The sequence below is a fragment of the Pundamilia nyererei genome, unplaced genomic scaffold, assembly GCF_000239375.1.
Source record: "Pundamilia nyererei isolate P.nyererei 1_Seehausen unplaced genomic scaffold, PunNye1.0 scaffold00224, whole genome shotgun sequence".
Lineage (NCBI taxonomy): Eukaryota > Metazoa > Chordata > Actinopteri > Cichliformes > Cichlidae > Pundamilia > Pundamilia nyererei.
This window is the reverse complement of record NW_005187625.1, coordinates 755-10,938: the sequence shown is the minus strand read 5'-3', so window position 1 is coordinate 10,938 and position 10,184 is coordinate 755. Positions and strand designations below refer to the sequence as shown.

Genomic DNA, 10,184 nt, shown 5'->3' with positions numbered 1-10,184 from the left:
CCTTTAAAACATCTCTGAAATCTATCCAAGTTTTTTTTTCTCTATTGTACTTCGACTTCTTGCAGCACCAAAAGAGGATGAAAACTGTGTGAACGGAAGAAGCGATGGAAAATGGGAAAGCAAGAAGTGTGATGAAAAACGTGATTTCCTATGTTATGAGGAAAAGCTGATTCTGGTGAAGGAGAATAAAACATGGGAGGAGGCATTAGAACACTGCAGGTCTCTGGATGGAGTGGTCACAGAAGATCCAGCCTCTTCATACAGGAACCACGGCTATGACCTGGCCTCCCTGATCACTCCAGATGACTACACCACTGCACGAGAGACCGCAAAAGAGGCTACCACTGATGAGGTTGGGCAGTTTTCTGCATGCGTTTGTGTTGGTGAGAGACTCATAACTATACTTACTGTAACTTTGTTTGTTTCTCTTTGTTTACTGTTGGCAGGTGTGGACAGGCCTGTGTAACCTGGCTGGTGAGTGGCTGTGGGTGGGTGGAGAAGAAATGCAATATGAGGATATCCCAAAATGCCCAACCGAGGGCCTCTGTGGCGTCCTCGAGAAGAATGGTAGTTCACCCTACGGCATAAGAAACTGCCAGCAGAAAAGGAACTTTCTCTGTTCCAAAATGAATTAAGTGCTGTACTTAAGTAAACATTTGATATATCTGTACTTACCTTTCCATCTTATGACACTTAGATACATGTGTGTCAAAGTAAACAGGAGAAATAATCCAAAGCAGACTCCACAGACAGGGTTAAACAAAAATGAACCGTTATTCAGGTATATGAGTGAGTCCAAAATTAGAAATTCCAAGAACAATGGGAACCTGACCAACACTTTACACTACCAGTTAAAAGTTTTTGAGTTAGAATAATTGTACCTTCATTCATGATGTATGTTACAAATATATCAGTTAACATAGTCAGTACATTGAAAAGGTGAGAAATAGTGATGAAATGTTTTCATACTGTTAGATTATACAATGATGATAGATTAATGCAAACCAGAAAAATCATAATGTCTTGTTATATGTGTTATTTTCCTAATGTAGTTGTGTGACATGTCAAGTAAATCCTGGACTATACATAATTTAAAAGTTGTCTCAAGTCAATAAAGATATTAAATAAAGATTAATGTGCAGTTAAGCAATTATTTTTGTCTTTATAAGCAGTGGTGAGGGAACCATATGGTTACTTTCACTGCTATGAGGCTTTTTTTACATCTAAAACAGGCCGCCTTGTATTCCTTTTGAAAAGAATGTTTTACAGAATTCGAGAAGTACACTCTAACTACATACATAGGAATTAAGAGGGAAAGTCAGGTAATCAAATCATTTTGACTAACTGATTATCTGGAGGTAATCACCGCTAAAAGAAGACATTTTCGCAATTTGCTGCATCTTGCAGTCGTTAAGTTGACTATAAATTTCTCTGCATACCAAAGTATCTTGAGGTAATTATAAAACTTGGCTGGAACTGGGTCAGGCAATAGGAGAATGATTCCAATGATGGGTAGTACACGTGCACATTCATGCTCAGGCACGTGCAAAGCCAGCACTAATATTCTTCTACCTTCTTATTTCTTTATTTTTACTACTTTCTTCATTGTAGATACAAACTGAAGACATCAAATATATCAAGCAATATATTGGAATAATGTAGCAAAGAAAAAATTTAAAATAAGTTTTATATTTTAGATTCCTAAAAGTAGCCACCCTTTGCTTTGTTGACAGAGCTGCAAACCCTTGGCCTTCTCTCAGTGAGCTCCATGATGTAGTCACCTGAAATGGTTTTCATATCACAGGTGTACCCTGTCAGGGGTCATTTGTGGAATTTCCTTAATGGTGTTGGGACCATCAGTTGTGTTATGCAGAAGTTGGGTTGGTTCACAGCTTACAGCCCTATTTGAGAATGGTTAGAATTTATACTGTAATATGCAAGAACCAATCAGCTAAGTAAAGACAAACAACAGTCCATCATTACATTACAGAAGGTCTAGGTCAGTCAACTTTGAATGTGTCCCCAAAAAGCATTTGTTTGGGCCAAGAAACACAAGTAATGGACATTAGACCTGTGGAAATCTGTGCATGGATTGATGAGTCCAGATCTTTGGTTCCTAATGAGATTGTTGGAAAACCATTTCAGGTGACGACCTCATGAACGTCATTGAGCAGTAATGTGATTGGTTCACAAGGGGCTGGGAAACAGAAGGGGGAGACAGCAGAAATGTAGAAGAAAAATCAAAGACTAAAAATATAGAATGATCAATAGACACTGGCTGTGGTGGAAACATTTTTTTTAACATTTTGATCCACTTCAGCATTTTGTATGTCATAACTTCACTTGTCTCTTCCACTGGCTAAAAGATCAACAACAGCAAAATCAGGAGTACCCTACTTCCTTGAAAACAACAGGTAGATGCAGGTAGATGGGCAGTCTGTTACTGCCTGTGGATTACCTTTGTGCTACTCCCACTTTAGCATTAAAAAAAGTGTAAGTAGTGTTTAGTTTAGTAGTGATCCCTACTATTGGACACTTTACCCCATCCTAAAAAATGTGTGAATCTGAGCATTTAGAGCAGTTTAAAGTTTTTGGCATATTTGGACTACCTATATATTATATACACTGACCAAAGCATGATGTGAGACTTTATTATGATAATAGAACTTTATGTGCACCTACAATATTGTAATTTTGATACAACTTTACTTTGTTTTCCCCAGTGTATTGAAGTAATGCCATTTCTTTTTGTTCTGATCATCAGGAATTCCACAGAAATTCAGCACTGTGGATGAGATGGTCAAGTTCGTCACCATGGTGATCTTCACTTGCTCTGCCCAGCACTCAGCTGTCAACTCTGGGCAGGTGAAACCTTCTAACATCATTTAATTTCATTTATTTAGGTTGTAATAGTTTAAGGCCATGCAAGAACCTTCAAGACCTTAAAGTGGTAAGATTAACCACCTTACAATATATCAGAAATAAACTACAATCACTTTACAAATTTCAATTGCTAAGCCCCAAAAGGTTGATTCTGTTCATCTGGACGTAAAGTTTTCAGTGGAGAAACGTCACTACTCCAAGTGACTTCAGTCTCAGCTACCTGAACACATCCTGGACAGGGAGGAACACAGGGAGTCAAGGAGGCCATTTACACAAGAAGGGAAAAAACATCTCTGAATCGAGAAGGAGGCCTAAGGGTACATCTTTCACCGCCTTACAATGCTGTGATTGAAGCCATTCCCCAACTCTCATTAAATAGTGCTCATGGCCATTGATCAATGGTCTTAGATCAGTGGGCTTTGAAAAGTTGCCTTTGATCAAAGGTCATGACAGTTTGCATATTCATGATAAACGAACTTACCTCACATCCCTTTCAGTTGCGCTAGTGTCAGTAATTGCGTAAAGGTTGGGGAAACCTGCAGTCAGCTGAGACTGAAGAAGTCACTTGGATGAGTGACGAAATGTTTCTTCCACTGAAAATGCTACATCCAGATGAACAGAATCAAACTCAATTTACTTACCTGGATGATATAGCATTATTCAAGACATTAAAGGCAAAGGAGCATTGTTTAGTTAGCAAAATAAATTATTGCCAACTCCATGAATACTTTTCTCTCAATTTGGGAAAACACTTCAGTTAACAAGTGTTCCTTTGTTAGTGGCAGGATAATTTATAAAAGGTAAGTATACTTAAGTCCTAAGAGAATATTAATTTTAGAGTCTGGCTTGACTGATGATCTCAGGTCCATCTTGCTTTTCACATTAAATTTTTAGTGATGGCTGAAGCTCAGGGGTAGAGCAGGCTCCGTACTAGTTGGAATTTTGGTGGTTCAAACCCTGTCGAGTTTGAGTTTGTATGCCAAATATCCTTGGGCAAGATGCTAACCCTAAGTAACTCTATGATGCATCCAGTGGAGTGTGAATGTTAGAAAGCACTTATGGAGACATAGGAAAATGTGCTTTGAGTCTCCAGGAGAGTAGCAAGTGCTACATAAGAACCAGTGCCCACTCACATCCTGGGCCATTTGACCTAAGGCTATGTCCACACGAATGCGTTTTCAAACGAAAATGCATCGTTTTCCAGACTGAGCCGGCATTTTCCTCAAGGAAAAACACAGTGTTTTGGAAACGCTCTCGAAAATGGATACATTTCAAACTGGAGGTGTCCTGTCGCAGTGTGGGCGCTGGAAAACGCAGACTTTCTAAAACGATGACGCATTTTAGTCATGTGATGCAGTCATGTGACCAATTGAACAAAGGGCATTATACAGCAGTTGTTTTGATTGCTCTCAATTTTAACAGCCCTATTAAAGATTAATATCAGTATTTACATGCTCCAGATAGCTTTTCTTCAAATTGTTTAATTCTCACTCGCTTTTGTGCATGCGCAGGACTTGAATATAGGCGTTTTTGGCCATTTCAATGTGGATGCACAACTCTTTGAAAACTACTGAAAACGGTAGTGTGGACACAGAGCGTTTGCTATATGTGGAAGGAAATCATAACCTAGGACAAGCTGATGGCATAAAATGTAAGCACAACTCCTCTGGTTTCATATGCAAAAAAAAATTTTGCGGTAGCTTACGTGTTTCCAGTTCTACAGGGATTTAAAAATAGTTAAGCAAAATGGAGCGTGCCCACTCTGACCAGTTTAAGATGGTTAAAGTGTCTGGGAAGGAATCTCAAAATTGGATTATAGATGGCAGACAGTTGGTGTCATAAACCACCACCTCTGTTCAAGGATGATCATCCACAGTGGACAAAGATGAATTCTTTCATTACTCAGCTGTCTTCTCTGTCCAAAATGCGAACATTGGCATCCTCAAAAGAGTGACCTTTGTTGTTCAGATGCAGAGGAACATCTTGAACGTCTTGCCTGTCAACGTGACTCTTCTATGTTGTCCCATGTGTTTATGAAGTGGCTGTAGAGATCAAAAGGGTTAGGGTTGATGGTATTCACATTTTGGACAGAGAAGACAGAGATGGTTTGAAAGAGGAGTGAAAGAAGCCATCAATGTCCACTGAATGACCAATAAACAGGGGTGGTGTTGGCTACCTACAATGCAATCTTGAGATCCCTTTCTAGTCCAGTCACCTTCATTCAAGCTCTTAAAGATCTCTTCATCAAATATTTCTAGTTTTTGGGTCAGCAATTTAAGGATGCACTCTTTTCCTTCATGTTTGTCCTTAATCAAGTTAGAGCCTAATGTGTATTACACCCCTTGACTCTCCAGGCTTGACCAAACACCAATATCACACTGCTATGTGCTTCAGAGCCTATTAATGACCTTTCCTTTACTCCTTCAATGCAGTACGACTTTGGGGCCTGGATGCCCAATAGTCCTGTCACCTTGCAGCTTCCCCCACCAACTAAAAAGGGGAAAGCAAGTGAAAAAAGCATGATAGATACATTCCCCAATATTCAAACAACAGTTCATGGCATGGCCGTCATGTGGCTACTCAGCAAGCAGTCCTCTGACTCTGTAAGTGTTCAAGTTATGTAATGTACATCAAAATGTCAAAATCAAAAGTCATACAACTATGCATTTTGAGTGGAAGAAGCAAAACATGCCAGTGATCTCATATCTATCTCATCAGATCTTTCTTGGCCAGTACCCAGAGGAGCATTTCACTGAGGAGGTTCCCTGCCAAAAAATAAAGGATTTCCAAGTAGAGCTCAAAAGGCTGAGTGCAGAGATCAAAGCCAGAAACTCAGTGTTGGACCTGCCATACACATACTTGGATCCTGACTTGACTGAAAACAGTGTGTCCATTTGAATATTAGAAGGCAGCTTCTCTTCCTTTAGTTCAGTAACAAAAACAGAAAAGAAAGTGAAGTTTGAGCTCTGCCTGAAACTCATTCTATTGATTTAACTTTAGTTTACCAGCAATTTCTAAAATATTCTTCTGAGTTAATACAATGACCAGGTTTTATGTTTCAGGTTTTATGTTTCATAATTAGAAAATATATCAGTGGAAAGAGTGTTTCTGATTTATAATGATTTCTACTTTTTTAATCATAATTTTAAAGCTGTTTCTCTCTTTAATAATGAAAAGGTAAATACGTAGATAGAAAGCTGCTAGGGTGAGAAGGGCTTTAAGAAATAAGGTCTCCATTGCACTTCTCTGGTTTTTAATTCTCAATTTTGTTTCAATACAAGCTTTATATAATCAATATTTTTGTCTTATTGCAGTATATTGCATGAATCCATAAAAAGTGTACCTACTTTGAAATAGGAAAATTAATAGCTATCTATATCATTTTTAGAGATCATAGAGATTTAACACAGATATAGACAGACATGAATGCATAACTTTATGATGTTTCATTTAAAATTCTTAGAAATTTCTGCCTGTGAATACATGATTTAAAGGGTGAAGAAGGAGCTTACTATGTTATTTTTCTGTGTGAACTATACTTAGGCCCTGTTTATATCAACTGATTTTTAAGCTTGCCTGACATAAATGATGATAGTTTGATCTCTTTCTGAACTGTTTTCTGTATGTAAAAGATGGAATATAAACACTGACCCAGTCAAAATCCTCGTTTTATTGCAGATTGCTTTTGTCATATTTACATGAAGGCGTGGAGTCCTAAGATATTAGTAAATACTAGCAGTAAGGACGAAATTAATAAGAATTTAGCGATTCTGATTCCATTATTGATATCATTTATCGACTGGATTCCTTATTGATTCTCACTGACTCCACTTTGAGAGTCACCACCACCACTAAGCAGAATATCAAAGACATTACTTACATTCATGCAAATTAATTCTGTGTGGTCAAATATTTGTGCATGTTGGAGGTATGTCCCTCTTTGTTGCGATCAGTGTTGGAACATTACTCAGTAAAGTAAAGTAAAAAGGTTCCTACACAAAACATTTTTCTTAAAAGTAATGCACTTAATTACACCCAGGAGAAAGACATTCATTATACTACCTGTTACATTACTTTCATATTGCTTAAAAAAAACAAAAAACCTGAACCACACTCATAATTACTATTTGACAGTATATACCTGAGGCTCCAGCCCCACACAACAACACAAATCCCTATAATAATGAGGACACACATGATTTTTCTCTTAGTACTTAGGTATGAAAACAAAGCCGACAACACTGTATTCAACACTGTATTAACTGTATTCTAGATATAAAATGGCAGAAAACTTTTTACAGCTTAACCAGGGCAAAAACTGAAATTTTAATCATCGGTCCTGAGGCTCAGAAAGAGAAACTCTTGTCTAAATTACAGGCATTTTCACTATGTCCTTCACTACAAGTGAAAATGCCTGGGTGTTATTTTCGACTCTGAGCTTGGTTTTATCCCACATATTAAACATGTAACCAAATTTGGATTTTATCATCTAAAAAATATAGCCAGAGTCCACCCTATTCTCTCTCGGGCCAGCACGGAGATGCTGATGCATGCTTTTATTACCAGTCGCATTGATTACTGTAATGCCCTGCTCTCTGGTCTTCCCAAAAAGAATATTTCACCTTTACAACTTTTACAAAACAAAATAATTCTGGGTTCTTGGCTAACTTAGCATTAGCAAGTGGAGGCGAGAAGCCAAAGTTGTGTTAACAGTATACTGCAGTTGTTTCTGTCCTGGAGCAGTCTCCACTTCATACTCTCATCCTTTTGTGCAATAAAAATAAAAGTATTGTCCATATCCACAAGCTAAAATATCCAAAGGCCACACAGGTTTGTTTGTTTGTTTGTTTGTTTGTTTAAACATGTCCTGCCAGTTGTAACAGGCAAAATTATGGTCTGAATGTTTTGTTGTGCCAGACATATTTGGTTTCCCTAGAGGAGCACCGTATACTTTCTGTAGACAAATATAAAATTTTGCTGTGTGTGTGTGTGTGTGTGTGTGTGTGTGTGTGTGTGTGTGTGTGAGAGAGAGAGAGAGAGAGAGAGAGAGAGAGAGAGTTACAGACAGAGAGAGAGAGAGGATGTGTGTGAGTGTTAGTAGCAGAATGTACTAAAGGAGACGCCGGCCGCCCACAGCAACCAAGAGAGCTGAATAGCCACTACAATATTCTCCTGAACGATAGGTGTTGCCACTCAGAGAGTACCACCACATAAGCGCTGATATAGCCGGAGAAGAATCTTTTTTTTCCTCTTTTCATCTGCCTTTGTATATTTTTATATTTCTCAGCTTCTGGAATGTCATTAAAATGGCTATAAAAACTGACATGATCACACCATAGGATGTGACATCATCTTCGCCATGCTGTGCTGTCCAACAGGGGCTCAGAGGTGAGAAATAAAACCCTACAAGGCTGCCACCTGAACTGTGTAGCATCAGTTTCACCCGCGATAGCTCTGGCAAAACAATCACTCTATAATAGAAAATGGCAACCAGAACCCAGGCCCCAGGAAATCTCTGGGAGAAAAGTCCCACCCCTAGCTGCTCTTTTCCAGAGAGGACAATGCAGGCAAGACAGCAGATCTGAGAACAGACCGCTGCAGGTTGTAAACTCTTAATTTTAAGTGTGGCCAGAATGCCAAAAGGCATCAACACCAGCTGCCACTGGAGACAGAGTGCTAAAAATAAAATAGTCCTATTATTCTGCATTTACAGTTTTTTACAGACGCTAGGACACATTTCTCAATACTTAGGTCACTTTTGCAAAACTCTTCACACAATCCTCCTAACTGACCGTCAGCTTGGCAAAGCAGTTCATTTCACATTCAAAATGCACTACAACTACCAAAACACTTTTTTCAGGTCTCAAATGAACACATTCCTCCAGAACACTAGCAAAGGTTGACAGCCGACAAACACACTTTGTCACCCACAAAACAATGACCTAAAAAACACTAACAACATGTAGCATGACACAGTGTTTCCTTGTGTAAAACAAGGACACATCTCTGTTTATAATTTCAATATATGTTACTTATATGTTACTGGAATGAATCAGACATCATGCAGAATTCATTAATATTTGTTTCTGTATTTTTATTGTTTTTGCAATAAGTAATCCCAAAATACAAGAATTTGTATACACCCCATCCACTGATAGTAATGCTAATCTACTCGGTCTCCTCCATTTGGCCACAGGTTCTCATCCATATCACATCTTATGTCATCTAGGGCAATACACCTAGGAAAGAATCTTCTGGCTGCCAGAATTGAAGGAGTTGAAAGATTGAAGGAGTAACACCTGTGTAGATGTTCATCTACAATAAGAATCAGCTGTGGCTGGTTAAACTGCATTTTTAGATTTAAAATATGTTTCAATAAAATTTTCCTTATGCATTTTGCTGTCTTTTTAAGTTTTGCATTGTGTTATTGTTTTGGCCATAAGTTTAACAGTTTTGAAAACAGTATGTAAGCACATGCAAAATGTCCTGTATGTACAAAGATTTTTGGCAGTTGTTGTGTCTGAGTGAGAAGATAATTCATGAAATTTGAGAGATGTAGTCATTGAATGCATTTTGTGCCAAAACAATGATAACTGATCCTCAGTTTAGCCCACATAGACTTCTGTTGTGCTCACTGTGTAAGGAGTTTTGCAAAAGTGACCTAAGTATTGAGAAATGTGTCCTAGCGTCTGTAAAAAACTGTAATGATTGCAACTGTAGGAATGATGTTTCCTACACAGCAAAGTGTGGGTAACCTACAATAAGGTGCAGACATGCAGCTTACCTGTAGCTGTTGTGAAACACAATCAAACCACCTGAGTTTACCACCACAAACTACTGACAGCTAACATCATCCTCCAGAGAAGGAGAGAGAAGAATCAAAGCAGAGAGCACAACCCACCCAACCACACTTATAATTCAGTGTAATTCATTTCAATGAAACCTCAGCAGAGGGTTGCTGAGCTAATGAACAATCTTTAGGGTGGATTCACTTGATTTGTGTGTGTTGCAGAATGTGGCATGGTGGAAAATTGAGAAAATCCCCCACTAAGCATTGGGTTGGTATTATTTTTCATTTTAATAATCGCATGCTTTAGTGTTTTTGTGTGAGCTGTGAGGTGTGGGCCACAACCATGTGGAGTGGAGATTCTACTCTAGTCCAGCTGCCAGCTCTTTGGAGTGCACTGTTACAGCATGGAAGCCAGTTGACATGAGACATGAGAAAAGTGCACATTTTAAAGGAAATTATTTTTAACCTAACCTGGAAGTTTTTGCTTTTAAAATAATCAAATGACACTGGA

At 38.4% G+C, this 10,184-nt stretch overlaps 1 protein-coding gene across 1 annotated transcript; it reads left to right on the top strand.

Moving 5' to 3' along the window:
- Positions 1-2,767: 2,767 nt before the first annotated feature.
- LOC102208297 (hydroperoxide isomerase ALOXE3-like) lies at positions 2,768-6,549 on the top strand. The gene is made up of 3 exons (XM_005748525.1): positions 2,768-2,865; positions 5,316-5,486; positions 5,602-6,549. The coding sequence occupies exons 1-3, from the start codon at positions 2,797-2,799 to the stop codon at positions 5,779-5,781; spliced, it is 420 nt and encodes a 139-aa protein (XP_005748582.1). The 5' UTR covers positions 2,768-2,796; the 3' UTR covers positions 5,782-6,549.
- Positions 6,550-10,184: the final 3,635 nt, after the last annotated feature.

What these genes read in the sequence shown, in the direction of transcription:
- LOC102208297 (XM_005748525.1), top strand. Translation starts at nt 2,797, where the DNA reads ATGGTCAAGTTCGTCACCATGGTGATCTTCACTTGCTCTGCCCAGCAC. An exon ending in CAGCTGTCAACTCTGGGCAG is followed by an intron (nt 2,866 to 5,315) that starts GTGAAACCTTCT and finishes CCTTCAATGCAG; the next exon opens with TACGACTTTGGGGCCTGGAT. An exon ending in GCAAGCAGTCCTCTGACTCT is followed by an intron (nt 5,487 to 5,601) that starts GTAAGTGTTCAA and finishes CTATCTCATCAG; the next exon opens with ATCTTTCTTGGCCAGTACCC.